Source organism: Emydura macquarii, unplaced genomic scaffold (genome assembly GCF_026122565.2).
Source record: "Emydura macquarii macquarii isolate MOO-44397 ecotype Brisbane River unplaced genomic scaffold, CSIRO-AGI_Emac_v2 contig_2994, whole genome shotgun sequence".
Lineage (NCBI taxonomy): Eukaryota > Metazoa > Chordata > Testudines > Chelidae > Emydura > Emydura macquarii.
In genome coordinates this window covers 5,447,300-5,465,666 of record NW_027133131.1, presented here as the reverse complement: position 1 = coordinate 5,465,666, position 18,367 = coordinate 5,447,300, and the positions used below count along the sequence as shown (strand labels likewise).

General features: G+C 65.7%; 1 protein-coding gene across 2 annotated transcripts; it reads left to right on the top strand.

Moving 5' to 3' along the window:
* Nucleotides 1-1,603: 1,603 nt before the first annotated feature.
* Nucleotides 1,604-17,833, top strand: MAP3K12 (mitogen-activated protein kinase kinase kinase 12). Of its 2 annotated transcripts, none has more exons than XM_067529481.1 (14): nucleotides 1,604-1,686; nucleotides 5,729-6,243; nucleotides 9,723-9,906; nucleotides 10,327-10,518; nucleotides 11,226-11,384; nucleotides 12,047-12,205; nucleotides 12,717-12,825; nucleotides 13,430-13,539; nucleotides 13,796-13,912; nucleotides 14,363-14,500; nucleotides 14,895-15,423; nucleotides 16,446-16,516; nucleotides 17,088-17,307; nucleotides 17,597-17,833. In XM_067529481.1, exons 2-14 carry the CDS (start codon nucleotides 5,805-5,807, stop codon nucleotides 17,693-17,695), a joined length of 2,526 nt encoding a protein of 841 aa, XP_067385582.1. In that variant the 5' UTR covers nucleotides 1,604-1,686; nucleotides 5,729-5,804; the 3' UTR covers nucleotides 17,696-17,833. The 2 variants fall into 2 exon arrangements, with proteins under 2 accessions (XP_067385582.1, XP_067385580.1); XM_067529479.1 differs by having other exon boundaries at nucleotides 17,043-17,307; nucleotides 17,597-17,831.
* Nucleotides 17,834-18,367: the final 534 nt, after the last annotated feature.

Below are 18,367 nucleotides of genomic sequence, written 5' to 3'. Positions count from 1 at the left end.
TACGCACAAAACTCATGATTGGCTGGTTCTCCTGCTCCTCTGCCTCACGACAGCTCCGATGATCTCCTACTGTAGATGGGGCACAGGAGGTGACGAGAGCACTGAGGGAGGGGTGCTGGGAGGGGTCTGGGCGCTGGGTGAGGGGTACAGGGTGGGTGTCTGGGTACTGGGTCTGTGGGACACCAGGGCTTTGAATGTCTTGGCCTAGGCCTCGGTTTTGCTGGACTCCTCACGCGTTTCACTGCCACGTGCCCAGGGCTGCTCCCAGAGCCACGCGTTCGGTGCCGTCGGATGGGCAACCGGGTCCCTGCTCCCCCTCCCTGCATGCCTGTGCCAGCCTGCGTGACATGAGTTTGGCCAGCCTCAGCCCAGCTCCCAGAGGGCGGGGGCTATGGAGAGGAGGGGGCCCGAGTGCCCTGCGGATGCAGAGGGTGCTAGTCTCCAGGGACGCCAAGCGAGAGGCTGTGGCTGCGGTGTGTGTGTGTGTGGGGGGGGGGGGCCCCACTGGTATTGCTCCATCTCACGGCACCCAAAGGGTTAAACTCACCTAAGCGCAAAGATCCTCCCCCGCCCTCGCGGGAGGGGCGGGTCCGGCCCAGGGATGAGCTCAGGGCCCCACCACTCACCTTGGCTCCTGCCTTCCCGAGCGATGACATCAGCACCGGGGGGCTACCTGCGGCAGAGGCGGGCGCCGGCGCAGCCCATTGGCTGGATCCGCGGCGGGGGCGGGGCTGGGGTGAGGTTGATTCATTGGCCCAAAAAAGAGGCGGCTGGAGGGGGGGGGTGTGAGAAGGGGGGTTTGTGGGGGCGGCGCTGGGAGCCCCGGCGCAGAAGCACAAGGAGGGATCAGCCAGCCGCACATGGAGGGGAGGGAGGGGCGGAGAGAGAGGTGCACGGGGGACGGCCGGATAGACAGACAGACAGACAAGGTGGGTGAGGTAATAGCTTTTATTGGACCAACTTCTGCTGGGGAGCGAGACAAGCTTCCAGCTACCCAGAGCTCTTCTCCAGGGCTGGGGGAGGTACTCCGAGCCCCCCAGCTCCACACAAGGTAGACAGACAGACAGACAGACAGATAGATAGTTGTGCATGGGGATGGATAGATGTGCATGGTGATGGATAGACAGACAGACAGATAGATAGATGATGTGCATGGGGATGGATGGACAGACGGACAGCTAGATAGATAGACAGCCAGATAGATAGATGTGCAGGGGGTGGATGGATAGATAGATAGACAGACAGATAGATGATGTGCATGGGATGGATGGACAGACAGACAGACAGACAGATAGACAGATGTGCATGGGGATGGATGGATGGACAGCTAGATAGATAGACAGACAGACAGATAGATGATGTGCATGGGGATGGCTGGATAGACAGACAGACAGGCATGCAGGGGGATGGGTAGCGAGGCGGACAGAGCAGTGTGTAGGGCGGGGGAGGGACAGATGAGCAGAGCTCCATAGTAGCACCGCGGAGTAACCCCAGCGCTAGGGACACGTTGAGAAGGAAATAAACAAAGCCCAGGCGAGGTGCCACGTGAAGGCGCCGGGACCAGGGAGCCCAGCTGGCGAGGGCGGGCTCGGGAATAGGGGCCGGTCAGTGGAGAGGCGGGGGGCGCCCAGGCGGGGAGGGGGCGCCCCGGGACCGGCTTGCCGTTCCCTGCGTCGCTGGTGACAGGTGAGTGCAGGGGTCGTTCCCATCCAGCCGGGGGTCCTGGCAGGGGGTTGGGGGGCAGTGATGCTGTGGGGGGAGCCCCTCCAGTTTGGAGCAGCTGCCCCGTGGCTGATGTGCTGGGGACCCCCATGGGTGGACCGTGCCCGGGCGCGGAGGCTCAGTGGCTGGGAAGTGCCAGGGGCACAGGGCATTCGCCCCTCTTGGTTTGACATGTGCGGCGCCCAGGGGCACCGGGTTGCCAGTCCCACCTGGCCCGGCAAAGGGCGTCGTGTGCCCTCGGTCACTGCTCATAAAGGGGCTCCCAAGGCCGGGCTGTGTTGGGGGGAGTGGTGGGGGGCAGGCAACGGACTGGGCGCTGGGGTGAGGGTATGAAAGGTCTGGGCATTGGGTGCCAGGTGTAGCAGGGTCTGGCACTGGGATGAGGTGTGCAGGGGTATTGGGGTGAGGGATATCAGAGGTTCTGGCACTGGGATGAGGGGTGCAGGGGTATTGGGGTGAGGTGTGCAGGGGTATTGGGGTGAGGGATAGCAGAGGGTCTGGCACTGGGATGAGGGGTGCAGGGGTATTGGGGTGAAGGGTGCAGGAAGTCTACAGTCCCCTCACTGAATCACCTCTCTCACCGGTAGTGCAGTGATGCAAACAGGTGCAGACAGACAGACAGACCATAGCCTTCTCCCCACATCCCTGGTGGGACCCCCATACCCTCCTCCCCACAGCCCCTGACCCCAACATAGCCAGGCATCCAGGCTTTCATGCTGGGCTGGTTCGTGTGCGTGACTGAGCCCAGGACCTAGTGACCCACTGAGGGGGTGGCTTTGCTCCCCGCTGGCACAGGGGACCCCTGCTCAGCTGTCACGTCAGCATGGTGAGCGCAGACAGACGTGGGGCCAGAGTTACCCAGAGCTTGTGCATCGGGGCAAAGTGGGAGACTGGCTCGGCCTATTGCAATCCGCACTGGACACCTGCTTCCTGGGTAGAGACAGACACATTGGACAGGGTTAGAGCCACAGAAAGGGGGGAAGGGATGGGGCTGTTTAGGGGTGTGCAGGAGACAGAGCAAAATAGTGCCACATGGACAGCCCTGCCAAATTGTGGTTAAGGGAAACAAGAGTGAGATAATCTATTTATCCATCCCCAGAGAGATCTTTCTTTCTTGAGCCCCCCCCACCCCTCTCTAAACTTCCTCACTTAAGACCCCGCTCCCCCAGGGGTTATTTGCAGGCTGTGAGCACCCCAGAGGGAGAGGACACCTGTCACTTGCTATAACGGGGTGATAAGGAGCAAGTGGGGGCGGTTACAAAGGGAGCAATGAAGCCATTGGTTGTGGAGAGGTGAGATTGATGGGGCTGGGGCAGTTCCTTTGCTTGGGGCATTTGCAGCCTTCTGTAGGGAAGAGTCCTGCTTGGCTGGGGGTGAGGGGCCTGGCAGGGAATCTGGCCTCCAGGATCCCTTCAAGATCCCGGTTGTAACCCCAGATCACAGCGTGTTGCCGTTCCCCCCGCCAGGCCCTGATGCACCACTCACACTAAACCCCATGTGCTGCCACAAATACCAGACAGCAGCCGCAGGGAGAGACACAGACCCACATGGAGTCTCGCCTGGGTGGCCCAACGCCTGGCTTCATTTGCATACACATGAATTGCTGGCCAATCACAAGCCAGGCTGGCAGCTATTGGCTTCCCCCCAATGTGTAGAGGGAGTGGCAGGCACATTGCCCAGGAGCTGGGGCATGGAGGGGACTGCTAGGAGGATCCAGCCCAGAGGCAGCTAAAGGCTCTGATCTCTGTGGGCTGTTGCAGTCAGAAAAGTGGCTTTGAGTCCCAAATGCTTCTCCAAGCCGGCGTCCCCTCCCGACAGCCCAGGGGAGCCCGGGGCCAAGCGAGCTGGATTCCAACCTGGCTCGTGCATCATCCCTAGAGTCATGGCTGGATCCTCCCTGTAGGTGGTGGGTGTCACGGACAGGATGACCCTGGGCGGCGCAGGGGAGGGATAAGGAAGGGCAGGATCCCGCTGTGTCCGCTCTGTTATCTTGTAGCCCTGGGGAATCAGGAAGCTGCGGCTGCGCCGTTGGGAGGTCAGTTGCCTGGAGGTGTCGTTGCTGGAGGAGTTTGCAGCCAGGCTGTCGTGGCGGATCAGGGTACGGGCAGCGTGTCCCCTGCCCTGCCCTGGTTTCACCCCCCCCCATTACTCAGCACCTGATCTGCACACCTGATAGCAGGGAACCGGGTCTGTAAAGTGGCCTTTACATTCTAGCAAACCCGCCCCCTGCAAAGGAGGAGGCTGGGAAGCTCCACACTCAGCCAGCACCTTCCAGCTGAGGATCTCATAGCACTTCACAAAGAGTGAGTAAGTTAGCCCCACCAGCTCAGAGCATTATCCCCACTGAACAGATGGGGAAACTGAGGCACAGAGATTTTCTTTAAAAAAATTTCCCCCGGTAACACAGCAGAAGGACTAGAACTCAGGCATGCAGATGCCTCACCCTGCGTTTTAGGCACATGCTCCAGCCTTCCAAACCTGAGACTAGAACCCAGGCGTCCTGAGTCCCGTATTCTGGGGCTGACTCTTCTCTCCCCCCCTCCCAAAAGGAGGAATTGAACCCCCCAGATCTACCTATGCTGTTCTGATCAATGGGTGAGTTGGGGGGTGCTATTAACCCCAGCCTGGGTGATGCTGGTACCACCCGGTGACTGCTGAAGAGGTGACATGGCATGGCTAGTGGTGAGGGCTTCCCCTGCTACTTCCGGGAGGGGAGCAGGTGGGCGGGCGGCGAGAGACAGGGCCGGCTCCTAGTTCCCGCACAGCCGCCTGACTTCCCGGGAAGCCTGCTGCATGGCATGCTAAATGAGCTGAGCGCCGGCACCTGCGTGGGAATGAACCTGGAACAGCGCTGCCAGCTCACACCGCAACCCCGGCCGTGTGGAATCGGGGTATAAACACACTGACAGGCAGCTACACACGGGCACGCACAGCGCTACTCCCTGACACACAGCTACAGGTACACAGCTACACACACATGGACACACAGAGCTACACACATATGGACACGCACAAGAGATATACACACAAAGCTGCATATACATAGCTACACTGATACATTGCTACACACATATGGAAACAGAGCACACATACCCTGACACACAGCTACACACACAGAGCTACACACTGACACAGCTACACACACACTCTGAAACACAGCGCTACACACATACACACACAGTTAGGCACAGATACAGTTACACATTGACACACACAGAGCTACACACTGACACACAGCTGCACACACCCCTCAACACACAGAGAGCTACGCACACACACAAGCGCCATGCACACACAGCTACACACAGCTGTGTGCACATACACTCCCACAAAGACACGCTAACCAACGGCAGCTCTGGCTCCAGGTCACTGCGCCAGGGGGCCAGATGCAGGGAAAGACCCCGAGACGGGCAGGCTCCAGTCAGTCAGGCCAGGGACACGTCCCCCCCCCCCCGGCCGCTCTGGTGCCAGCGCACTAGTGCTCCAAGGATGCATCTCACACATGGGCACCGGTGCCAACCCTGAGCCAAGCCCCCGGAGGCCCTAACCACTAGGCCACACTGCCAGGACCCTTCAAACATGAATGCAGCCTGCCCCCTGCCCCCCTCAGTGCAATGGGTCTGTAGCATTAACTGCGGTTCCCAGAGGGGTCCGGGACCTGCCTGGCTAGAGGGAGGAACCAGCCAAGGGGCAGATCAGAGGCTTCGACACCTTGGAGGGAGCTGGGGCGGCAGCTCCGGACCGGGTTGAGGCCGGCAGGGCCTTGGGCAGGAGCCGGGAGCCAGCAGCTCCCTGCCCACTCTGGCCGTGCCCTCGGCTCACAGGCCTGGGTGCTCCTGGCCTCGGCCCCCCACACCCCCCAAGGGCTGGGGCACTGGCAGGGCCCTGGATGTGGTGCAGCCGATGGGAGGCGCGGGACGGAGCAGGCCGGAGGGCGTGGGCTGCCCCCAAGGAGCTGTGATTGCCGGTGGGATCCTAGTCACGAGCATTTTCCTTCCCTCCCCAGGCCTCGCTGGAAACGCCCGTCGAGCGCCCCCCCCCCCCCAAGGGCCGTGGGGGGCTGCTGATGCCCAAAGCCCACCATGGCCTGCCTCCACGACACCCGGACCCCCTCCCCGTCCTTCGCCAGCTTCAACGCCATCCTGCCGGAGAGCTCCCTCCGCAAGCTGGACCCTGACGCCTCGGACTGCACCCCCGAGAAGGACCTGACCCCCACGCAGTGCGTCCTGCGCGACGTGGTGCCCATCGACGGCGGGGGCCACAGCCCCACGCCCAGCGAGGAGACGCGGGAGCAGTTCGCCAACAGCGTCCTGCAGCTGCACGAGAATGAGGCGGGGGGTGGGGGCGCCGGGGCGGGGGCGGGGAACCCCGAGGTGCGCCACGCCCGGTACCACGCCGACCAGGTCCGGCTCCACTGCCAGACGGGCAGCGGCTTCCTGGAGGGGCTTTTCGGCTGCCTCAAGCCCGTCTGGACCATGATCGGCAAAGCCTACTCCACCGAGCACAAGCACCCGCAGGAAGGTGTGTGGCCCCGGGGGGGGGGGGGGGGGTGTTAACGAGACCCAGCAATGGGCTGTAGGAGCCGGCCCAGCCATGGGGGGGCGCTGACGGGGCCGCTCCGTCTCTGGGCTGGATTCTGATCTGCCCTGCACCCGGGCACCAACTCCATGGAGTCCCTGGGCCAAATCCCCAGCGAGTGTAAATCAGCAGCACTCCATGGCATCACTGGGCCAGATCTCCAGCAGGTGTAAATCAGCAGAGCTCCATGGAGCCCCTGGGCCAAATCCCCAGTGGGTGTAAATCAGCAGAGCTCCATGGAGTCCTTGGGCCCGAGCCCCAACGGGTGTAAATCAGCAGTGCTCCATGGCGTCCCTGGGCCCAATCCCCAGCGGGTGTAAATCAGCAGAGCTCCATGGCGTCCCTGGGCTAAATCCCCAGTGGGTGTAAATCAGCAGCGCTCCATGGCGTCACTGGGCCTGATCCCCAGTGGGTGTAAATCAGCAGAGCTCCATGGCGTCCCTGGGCTAAATCCCCAGTGGGTGTAAATCAGCAGAGCTCCATGGCATCACTGGGCCTGATGCCCAACGGGTGTAAATCAGCAGAGCTCCATGGTGTCCCTGGGCTAAATCCCCAGTGGGTGTAAATCAGCAGCGCTCCATGGCGTCACTGGGCCTGATCCCCAGTGGGTGTAAATCAGCAGAGCTCCATGGCGTCCCTGGGCTAAATCCCCAGTGGGTGTAAATCAGCAGAGCTCCATGGCATCACTGGGCCTGATGCCCAACGGGTGTAAATCAGCAGAGCTCCATGGCGTCCCTGGGCTAAATCCCCAGTGGGTGTAAATCAGCAGAGCTCCATGGCATCACTGGGCCCGATGCCCAACGGGTGTAAATCAGCAGAGCTCCATGGAGTCCCTGGGCCTGTGTAAACAGGCCATGGTAAGTTGCCAGCAGTGCCATTGGCTTCTCAGCCTGGCTCTCTGTCTCCCTCTAGTGTCTGGATCATGTAAGGCGATTTTTGAGGCTTCCATAGCAGTGGGCTTAGCCCGGCTGGCTCGTTAGCTGGCGCCCGTCCCTGGACTCCAGGGTCCGTGTTTGATCCCCGCCCCCCCGCCCCCAGACATGGCTGCCGGCCGTGCTAGGACAGGGCCGCGTGTGCTGTCAATTCAAAGGCCCCCCCCCCAGAGAACGTAGGGAAGGTTCTTTGCCACCGTTGGAATAGCTACAGGCTGGGCCCAGGCCCTGCCCTCCCCTGGTGCTCTGCTTTGCTGCTGGCTGAAATGCGGCCACCTCTGGGGGGAGACGCAGCAGCTGTTTAACCTGCCGGCACCCCACAGCAGCCCTGGCTGGGAAGTGATGACGCGGGATATCGTGTCCCCTCGAATCTGCTGTGGTGCGTCTGTGTGGGGTGGCGATGGGGGGGGGGGGATTTTCCAAGCCAGGGCTCTGGGGTGATTCCCAGCTCTCAAGGAGCCCAGCGTGCTCTGTAAGGGCAGGGCCTGTGGCTGGCATCTCCCCGGGGAGAGGAGGAAAGAGTAGATGGGGAAATATCAGCTCCTGTAGTGTCTTTTCCAGAGTCTCGCCCTGCCCCGTCCTCTTTCCCGCCCCTCCCTTTCTGCCCAGCCGCCCTCCCTCGCCCTGCTCTGCTTGGCTGCGTTGTCCCTTCTGCCTGGCTGGGCTCCTCTCCAGACGTCTTGCGTCTGTGGCTGGGGTGGCCCTGAGCGGCTGCCTGGCCAGCCAGAGCCCGCCTGGAAGGGGAGGGCAGGCTGGCAGCATTTTCCGTCCAGGCGCAGCTGAGAAGCAGCCAGGCCCTGCCACCAGCTTCCCTGCAGCAGTGAGCACCGCGGCCAGCGTGAGCGGGAGCCTGGGTGCGTGGGAGTGGCCAGGTGCGTTTCTGAAGGTGGCCGGGTGAGCGTGCGAGTGTGCATGGGGCAGGGTGCACGTGTGTGTCAGTCGTTTGTGCACCTGGGCGTGTGTGCACACGCGTGCACGTGTGTCAGTGAGCGGGCGTGCAGAGGGCGTGCTCCTGGTACAGGGTGGGCCGCTCCCCCCGTGGCTGGGCGGCCTGTCCGTCGGCAGAGCCGGCTCTGACGCTGTCGGCTCTGAAAGGGCAGGGCCGGGACGTCCGCTCCATGACAGTGGATGTGCCGGAGGGCCCCGATCCTGTGCGGGCGCGGAGATCCCGGGCGGGGGGGGGGGGGGGGGGCTGTGCAGTGGTTTGTGGCTCAGGGGGCTTGTGTGTCTCCAGGTGGGGCTGTGCCCGTGGCTCTGAGCCCCATGCGGGGAGCTGCCGGTGCCTCACCCAGTCCCACAGCGCGGCGTGAGGGATCCTGCTGGGATGTGTTTGCAGGAGGCGGCTCTGGGGGCGGGGGGGGGGGGGGGGGATATCTGGGGCTTGCGACAAACCACAGCCCCCGCTAGCGCTTGCCCCACACCTGCCCAGGCCCTGCCTCGTTACAGGGCCTGCTGCTTGGCTCAGAATTGGGAGGGGCTGGGACGCTCTGGCCCTGTCTGTTCTGCTGGGCGGGGGGAGGGGGGGGGGAGTTGCAGCCACCACAGGGAGGGGTGCAGGAGAGAGAACCATGCACTGTTTAGGGTGCTAGACATGCGGGGAACATGCACACACACACTTGTACGTACACACGTGCACTCACACAAACATGCACACGCGCACGCAGCCATGCATGCACACACATGCACACTCACACACTCCAACCGCAACCCACCGACTCGCCGGTGGGTTTTAATCACCCAGCTGTTCCCCCGTCTCCCGCTGGTGGCGGAGTTCTTGCTGTGAATCTTGACATGTGGGCTTGAGGCTGCGGGATGGGGGGGGCCGTGCCCGTAGTACTGATGGGGCCACACCTGTGGAGAGAGAATCCAGATTCTCATGCTCCACAAGCAGCAGCTGGAGCAAGAGACTCTTCATGAGCTCTTTGCAGTGTAGGGCCTATGCCACACAGCAGGGCAGTGCTGATTCCATCCAGCAGAGGGCAGCAGTTTCCCCCCCCAATAGTTGCAGGTTCACTGCAGTCACACTGCTTAACCTAAGAAGTCTGGGAGTCGCTCTGCCTCAGCCTGGCTGCTCCCCGAGGGGGTCTCTGAATCCTGTGATCCCCGAACCTGTGGAGCTGTGGGGAAGCAGACGGAGGCTGGGGGGCTGTGTGGTCCCAATCGCTAGGGCTTGATTCTGAACAGATTCGCTGGGGATCTGCTCTTCCGCAGGGGCTGCGGGGTCGGACTCTGGGATTTTGGTAAGGGTGGGGGGGGGTGTGCAGCTCCCCACAGGTCTGCCTGCCTCCCCCTGCCCCACCCTATTTCCAGAGCCCTCGCGCTGCAGTTCCCCTTGGCTGAGCCCTGGTTGCCCTGCCGCCCCCCCAGCGCCGGCCCTGCTCTGTGCCCAGGGCACATGGCGCCGGCTCTGGGTCTCACCCCCCCATCTCTGCTCTGTGCCCGGGGCTGGTGGCGCCGGCTCTGGGTCTCACCCCCTGCCCACCCCTGCAGACACGTGGGAGGTGCCGTTCGAGGAGATCCTGGACCTGCAGTGGGTGGGCAGCGGGGCGCAGGGCGCCGTCTTCCTGGGACGCTTCCACGGCGAGGAGGTGGCGGTGAAGAAGGTGCGCGACCTCAAGGAGACGGACATCAAACACCTGCGCAAACTCAAACACCCCAACATCATCACCTTCAAGTGAGTGCAGGGGAGGGGGGGCCCCCAACCAGAGACCCCCAGTGCCCCCCCCCCCGGAGCATCACCCACCCGGGATGCCATGGGGGGGGAGGGTGACACACACCGACAGATACACCCAGTAATGCACACACGTGGGGTGCAGGGTCCATGCCAGGCAGTTCCCACCCCCCACCCCCATGTACAAGTTGCTCCTTGTGTGTGGGGTGCAGTGGGGCTGCTCTCTGGGGGGGGGCACCCTAGAGCTGAGATCAGCCCAGGTGAGGGGTGCAGGGGAGACATCCCCACTATGCCCAGCCGGGCAGGCGTTTCCACCCAGCTGGCATGGTCTGTTCTTGGCCGGGGGGCGGGAGGGGGGAGGCGCCACCCCACCCCTCTCCCCTCCGGCTGCTTCCCACCCACCCTGTCGTCCTTCCCCTTCAGGGGCGTCTGCACCCAGGCTCCGTGCTACTGCATCATCATGGAGTTCTGCGCCCAGGGCCAGCTGTACGAAGTGCTGCGGGCCGGGCGCAAGGTCACCCCCTCCCTGCTGGTCGACTGGTCCATGGGCATCGCGGGCGGCATGAACTACCTGCACCTGCACAAGATCATCCACCGCGACCTCAAGTCGCCCAAGTAAGCGGCGGCACCGGGAGGGGGTAGAGGGGTGGGGAGGGGCCTGGGGTCTGCAGGGGCAGTGGGGGGCAGGGAGCCTGTGGGGGAGGGGCCTGGGACCCGCAGGGGAGGGGGGGCAGAGTCACCTGCTAGCCCCGCGATGCCCACCACCCCCCACCCCCAGCCTGTGCTGACCCGCCCGTCTCTTGCCCCCTGCTCCCCCTGCTGGTGAGTGCGGGAGATGCTGCCTGACCTGTCTCCTGCCAAGAGGGGGCGCTGCCCCACCCCCACTCTGCTTTCCCCGGGGTCTCCCAAGGATCCAGTGCCTGGCGTGAGAGGGGGCCTCAGGGACTGCCCCCTGCTGGCGGGGGGAATAGCACCGCCCCACCCTGCACTGCCCCCCCCCAACTCCCCACTGCCCCCTGCTGGCGGGGGGAATAGCACCGCCCCACCCTGCACTGCCCCCCCCAACTCCCCACTGCCCCCTGCTGGCGGGGGGAATAGCACCCCCCCCACCCTGCTCTGCCCCCCAACTCCCCACTGCCCCCTGCTGGCGGGGGGAATAGCACCCCCCCACACCCTGCACTGCCCCCCAACTCCCTACTGCCCCCTGCTGGCGGGGGGAATAGCACCCCCCCACCCTGCTCTGCCCCCCAACTCCCTACTGCCCCCTGCTGGCGGGGGGAATAGCACCCCCCACCCTGCGCTGACCCTGCCCACCCCCCCAGCATGCTGATCACCTACGACGACATGGTGAAGATCTCGGACTTCGGCACCTCCAAGGAGCTGAGCGACAAGAGCACCAAGATGTCCTTCGCCGGCACCGTGGCCTGGATGGCCCCCGAGGTCATTCGCAACGAGCCCGTCTCCGAGAAGGTCGACATCTGGTGAGCGCGGGCAGGCGGCGGGGGCGGGGAGGGCTCCTGCCCTAGCCTAGGGGTGGGGGGCAAAGCGGGGGGTTCTCCGGCCCCACAGCAGGGACTGGATGCAGGGCGGGGGGGGGGGGGTCGGAGTTGGGAGGGCTCCTGGCCTAGGGCAGGAACAGGAGGGCAGGGGTGTAGGGGGGCAGAAGGATGGGGGGCAGGACTTAGGCTGGGGGTTCTATCCTCTCCAGTTGGGGGGCAGAGGGAGCTGGGAGGCCAGTGGGTCAGGAGAGGGAGCTGGACTCTAAAGGGTTACCGTGCCTCAGTTTCCCTCCCCCCCCCCAGCCTCTGCTCCTGCCCTGCGGCACCTTGAGGGCTGAGCCTGGGGGGGGGGGGGGGGGATTTGGGGAAGGTCCCGGAGAGAGACTGGGTCTGTGGCAGGTGGAGAGGTCACTGGGGGGGTGAGTGTGTGGAGCTGGGAGCAGTAGAGTCCTCCCTGGCCTGGCCCCCAGCCGGGGATCACCGGCCGCATCCCTTCCACCCCCGGCTGGTGTCGTGGGGGGAACGGCTTGGGGGGGGGGTCATGAGGGCGGAGGAGGGGCTGGGATGGAGATGTTGATTCTGGGGGTGACAGACAGCAGCCCCCCCACTGGGGAACCCCCCCCCTCTGACACGTCTCCCCCCAGGTCCTTCGGGGTGGTGCTGTGGGAGCTGCTGACGGGCGAGATCCCCTACAAAGACGTCGACTCCTCGGCCATCATCTGGGGCGTGGGGAGCAACAGCCTCCACCTGCCCGTGCCCTCCGGCTGCCCCGACGGCTTCAAGATCCTGCTGCGCCAGTGCTGGTGAGTACCCCAGCCCCCAGTACCCCCCAGTGCCCTCCAGTGCCCCCCAGTGCTGGTGAATGCCCCCCACTGCACCCCCACTGCCCCCCAGTGCTGGTGAATGCCCCTGCTCCCCTGATGCTGCTAAGTTCACCCCAGAAGCCCCACAACAGCCGCCCTGGTGCCGGGGAGCATGGCCCTAGACCCCCAGCTGGCAGACGGCAGGACCTGGGGCAGTAGCTGGGGGTTCCCCCCCCCCAGGCTGTGTCCTCGCCCCCATTCCTGTGTGGCCCAGGTGCAGAGTAGTTCCGTGCCCCCCCCCCCCCCGCATCAGGGCAAACGTCCCCCCACCCCTTCCTTCCACAACCCCCCGGCCAGCCCCACATGCCAGGAGTTTGCTGGGTCTCAGCCCCGTCCCCTGTAAGACGGGTGCCCCATTGCTCATGTGAGCCAGAGGGGCACAGGGCCAAAGCTCCTTGCTGGGGGGGTCCTTGCCTACCCCGGGACCCAACCCCATCTCTGCCCCCCCCAGGAACAGCAAACCCCGCAACCGGCCGTCCTTCCGCCAGATCCTGCTGCACCTGGACATTGCCTCGGCCGACGTGCTCTCCACGCCCCAAGAGACCTACTTCAAATCCCAGGTGGGTGCCCCCCACCCCAGCCCCCCCAGCATGCACCATCCCACCCCCTCCTGCTTCCCTTTCCAGCCCACCACGTACCTGCCCTGCCCCCCTGCTCCCTTTCCAGCGCCCCCCCTCCCACCAGGCACCCGCCCAGCCGCCTTGGGGTTACGCCTGCTTCTGGGAACCCTATACAGCATTCCCCCCTCCTTCCTGTCCCCCCCCAGCCATGGCGCCAGGTGTCAGCTCTGGGTTGAATGCCTGGATGGGACCCCCCCCCCTTAGGAGCTGTGTGATGCTGCTGGGTGTAGTGGGCCGGAGGGCTCAGTAGGGGGCGCTCTCCCCTTGCCATCAGTAGGGGGCGCTGTGCTGCAGGGAGGGGGGGTCTCAGGAGGGGGCGCTGTGCTGCAGGGGGGTCTCGGTGGGGGGCGCGCTCCCTGCACAGGCAGGGCTACCCCCAATACCCCAGCGGGGGGGGGCTGTTTGGAGATTTAACTGTAGAGTGCCCCCCCCCCCAGTGCTTATCAAAGCTCCCGGGGGAGCCCCCAGCCGGGGTCTCTCTTGGGGGTGCCTGGTCCCACGGCCGGGGTCTCTCTTGGGGGGTGCTGAGGCCTGTCCCCCGCAGGCCGAGTGGCGCGAGGAGGTGAAGCTGCACTTCGAGAAGATCAAGTCGGAGGGGACGTGTCTGCACCGGCTGGAGGAGGAGCTGATCAACCGGCGCCGGGAGGAGCTCCGGTCAGGGGGGGCCCGGGCACCCCATGGGGTGCGGGGTGGAGAGGGGCAGGGATCTCGGGGGGGGGGAGGGATGCCCCATTCAGATGGGGGGGAAGGGCAGAGGGTGACACCCTGGGGCTGGGGTTACACCTGTGCGATCAAAGGGGGACGGGGCAGGGGTCCTCTGGGGGAGGGGGACACGTCCCATTCTGATAGGGGTGGGGGACCTTTGGCCCCACCTCCAGCTGTGATTGACAGCTCCCCCCCTCCCCCCCAGGCACGCGCTGGACATCCGGGAGCACTACGAGCGCAAGCTGGAGCGAGCCAACAACCTGTACGTGGAGCTCAACGCCCTCATGCTGCAGCTGGAGCTGAAGGAGAAGGAGCTGCTCAGGTGAGGGCAGCCCCCAGCCTGGGGGGTCCAGCCCCCCCTCGTCACTGCCCCCTGCAGGGACTCACCATCCCCTCGGGGATCCAGCCATTGACCCCAGAGGACAGCCTGACCCGCCAGCGCGCACACATGGCTCCTGAAGGGTCCCAAGCACGGCCCGGCTCTTGGGGATCCCCCCCCCCCCCAATGAGCTCCCGCCCACCTCCTATGAACTCAGTGGAGCTCCCACTGATTTACACCAGCTGAGGGTCTGGCCCCTGCCCCTGCAGGCATCAGAGGATGGAGGAAAAGACCCCCTCCCCTCTGCAACATCCATCCAGGGCCAATTCCTTCCTGACCCTGGAGAGGGCTGGCTTTATGCCTTGGAGAATGAGGGTCAAATGGCCTCAGTCTGAACTGGGCTATGGGGGGAGGCCGTGCCCGGGGCCGGCGCTGAGTCTCTCTCCGGGGCAGGCGGGAGCAGGCGCTGGAGAAGAAGTACCCGGGACTGTTCAAGCCGCACGCCTCACGCAGCCTCCTGCACGGCAACACGGTGGAGAAGTTCATCAAGAAGAGGAACGTGCCGCAGAAGCTGTCGCCGCACAGCAAGCGGTGAGGGGCCCGGGCCATCGCCACACCTGGGGAGATGGGGGGGTTGGGGCCTGGCTTGGGGAGGGGAGTGGGGTCTAGTGGTTAGAGTGGGGGTGGGAGGAAGTCAGGACTCCTGGGTTCCGGCCCTGGCTCACTGTGGCAGGGACAATCCCGGGAAGGTGAGGCTGTGGGGGGGTACAGGGAAGTGGGGGGAGGAAGATGGGGGTCTGAGACTCAGGACGGTGGGATGGGAACTGAGACACAGGAACATGGGGGAGGGGAGCTGAGGGGGCAGCTTAGAGGCTGAGGGATTGGGAAGGGGGAGGGCGCTGAGCCATCGAGGAGGGGGAGGAGTGCCGGAGGGGAGGGGCACAGGGACTGGCCCCCCTGAGCCCCGCTGCGGCCCCCCCCCCAGGCCGGACATCCTGAAGACGGAGGTGATCCTGCCCAAGCTGGACTCGGCCCTCGCCCAGGTCTCCATCCCCGCCTGCCAGAAGGGCCCCACCACGCCTGGCCGGAGCCGCCGGGCCAAGCCGCGCTACCGCAAAGCCAGCGCCAAGGGCAGCTGCGGGGAGCTGGCGGGGCCCCGGGCCCCGGAGCCGGCGGGCGCGGGGCAACGGCTGGAGGCCTGCGCCGCCCTGCGGGGGCTGCAGCACGACCTGCTGCGCCGGATGTCCTCCTCCAGCCCCGACCTGATCGGCACCACCCTGGAGGCCGAGGCCAAGAAAGGGGGGGCCCCTCCCGGGCCCGACTCGCCCTCTGCCAAGCAGGGGGCCGTGGGGCCGGCGGCCAAGAGCCAGCGGCCGCTAGGGCCGGCCCAGAGGCTGCAGCCGGGCGAGGAACCCGACAAGGCGGCGGGCAAGGCGGGCCGGGCCGGCGCGGGGCCCCAGCAGCATCTGACACCGGCGGCGATGCTGTACCGCGCGGCCGTGACCCGCAGCCAGGTGAGCGCGGCTCGGGGCCTCGGCGGGGGGTGGCCATGCGCTGAGCAAAGGCGGGGGAGGGAGGGCAAAAAGGGACGGTGGGTTGTGAAGCCGACGACCTGCAGGGGGGCGGGTGCAGTGTGGCTGGGACTGGAACGCTGCGCCCAGCTCTGGGGTGTGTGTTGTTGTAAGGGCAGTGGGAGCTCGAGGCTGGAGGCGAGGCTGGCAGCGGGGGGCATCCAGGGGGCTGGCTCAGCCGGCGGCAGGCCTCAAGCGGGGTTCTGAGGCCCTTCGGCCCAGACACTGCGGGGCTGCTGGGTCGAGCCGGGACCGGGCAGGACAGGAACCGATGGCTGGAGGTTCAAGCCAGCCAGCTTCAGAGGAAGGATTCGGCGCCAGTTTGTCCCAGGGAGGGGGGGATGAGCTGTTGGGACGAGCTCATGGGCCGTGTGTGTCTGTCCGTGTCCGTCCAGTGCGGGGAAACTGGGTCAGAGCCAAGTTACTGGGCTCCTGCCGGAGGAGCCGTGTGGAATTCGCTGGCCTGTGCCCCCCACCCCATTGCTATGGCCCCCCCATCCCTGTGTCTCCCCCCCCAATCCCTCAGCCCCCCCCTTTCTCCAATCTCCAGGTACTTCCCCAATCCCTGTGCTAGCCTGGAGCTCAGACTAGCTGCTCAAATGGTCCCTTCCCAATCCCACCCCGGAGCCCCCGCCCCTGTCCCAGCCCTGCCCCCCAGAGCTCTGCGAGTGCCCCTCAATCCCGACCCGCAGCCCCCCGCTGTCCCAGCCCTGAGATCTGGCTGTGTGAGCCGTTACTGTCCGAGGGGCTGGGCAGAGTGGGCGAGTTGCTGGGTCTCAGGTGGCCCGAGCTGGCCTCAGACCGGCCCTGGGCTGAGCCGCTGACCGGATCACACCCGCCCTGTGGACAGGTGGGCGTCCCGGCTCTCCAGGGCATCCTGGGTCCGCCTGCTGCCACGGGGTGAATGGCGGCCCCGTGGGGCCGGATCCCGCTAACGTGGCCCTTCTCTGCCCTTTGCTCCCCAGAAGCGCGGGGTCTCGTCCGAGGAGGAGGAGGGCGAAGTGGACAGTGAGGTGGAGCTGCCGCTGAGGCAGAGGTGGGTACGGCCCTGGGCTTGTGAGCCTCCAGTCCCGGGGCTCGGCCACGTGGGCCTTTCTGCCCCGCATTGACCCCGTGCCCAGCTGACTCCAGTGCAGGGCAGGGGTGGCTGTGGCACGTGGGGGTTTGTCGCCCTCTAGGGGGCATGCTGCGATAGTGCAGGAAAACTGCTGATTGGACACACACACACACACACACACACACACACACACACCCCCCCCGTTCCTCAGGGTCTTTAGCACGGGTCGTTAGAGCAGGTGGGGCTGGGAGCCAGGACTCCTGGGTTCCATCCTCAGCTCTGGGAGGGGAGTGGGGTCTAGTGGTTAGAGCACTGGGCCTGGGTTCTTGTCTCAGCTCTGGGAGTGGGGGTCTAGTGGCTACAAGGAGGGGAGAGGTGGCTAGACCTCCGGACTCCTGGGTTCTGTCCCTGGCGCTCACTGCAGCGCCCGTGGGCCTCAGTCCCTGGTGGGGACAGCGCCCCCCCCCCCCCACTGGTGGGTGATGGGGGCCCGCTCTGCCGGCAGGTGGCCCCAGGGCCTGAGCAAGCGCCAGTCGCTCTCCACCTTCAGCTCGGAGAACTTCTCGGACGGGGACGGTGAGGAGGGGAACACGAGCGAGGCGTCGCCCAGCGGCACGCCGGACGTGGGCAGCACCCAGACGGGCGAGCGCTCCGACGACCTGCTCTCCCAGAGCTCCGAGATCCCGCTCGACGCCCCGGCCCAGCCCGACGGCCTGGCCGAGGGGGCCGCCGGCCAGCACCCGCTCAGCGCGGAGCAGCACGCCGCCGAGGTGAGTGCCCCCCACGCTGGGGGCTGGGGGTGAGACAGCGGGTTCAGGGAAGGGGAGCCCCAGTTGGGGGGTGTCAGGGGCTCCCGGGGGGGGGCGGGCCCCAGGCAGTGCAGGGACTCCCAGGAGCGCTGGGTCATCTGGGTCCCGCTCTTGGTGATGCCCGGGTGCATCCCCCCCCCCCACAGGTGGCACTAGGCCCAGGGAGATTGGGGGGGCAGCGGTTTGGCTTGGCAGTGGGGGGAAGATTATACAGGCGCTAGAGCAGCCCCTGCTCTCTGCTCTGCTCCAGACCCCGCCGGCGGGCGAGGACTCAGACTGCGACAGCGCCGAACTGGACCACTCAGGCAGCGGAGACGCGCACAGAGCCCCGGCCGCCCCCGGCTCGTGATGGCCCGGCCCCCCCCCCCCAGCCCCACGAGGTTGTACAGCCCCCCCCAGATATTTATATAAATCATCTATAAAGCTCTATATAAAGCGCTATAATGTATAATCTACCCCCAGGCAGTGGCAGAGCCACCCACGCACTGAAGTGGCCTCGGCCCTGATGGACAGACGGGGGAAGGCTGGGGGGGGGGCGTCGCCTGGGGGGGCCCGTGTACAACTGGAGCCCCCAGAGCAAAGCCCCACGGCGTGGGAGGGCTGGCCGGCATTGCGGCAGCCCCAGCCCACGCTGGAGCAGTGGCTGGGTGGCACCAGGAGAGTGGGGCGAGGGGAGCATCCCCCGCCGGGACCCGAACAAGCTGCGGCCCGGCCCTGTCCTGGTGCCCAGCCGCAGCGGACCCGGGGCGAGTTGGCTCCAGTGCGGGCGAGCAGGCAGCGGGGCGGAGGAGAGCGGGGTGCTACGGTGCTGCGAGCCTGTGGAAGAGCAGCCAACACCCCCGAATTGTGCCCAGCGCACCAATGCACCCGGCTGGGACAAAAACCCTCCAGCCCGCAGGGCAGACCCTCGGTCCCAGGCCCCTCGGATCCCACGCCCAGCCTGACCCTCCCGCCCGCAGCAGTCCCTCCCCGCCACCAGTTCAGCACCACGCGAGTCTGCCCCCGGCTCGTGGGCCGAGGG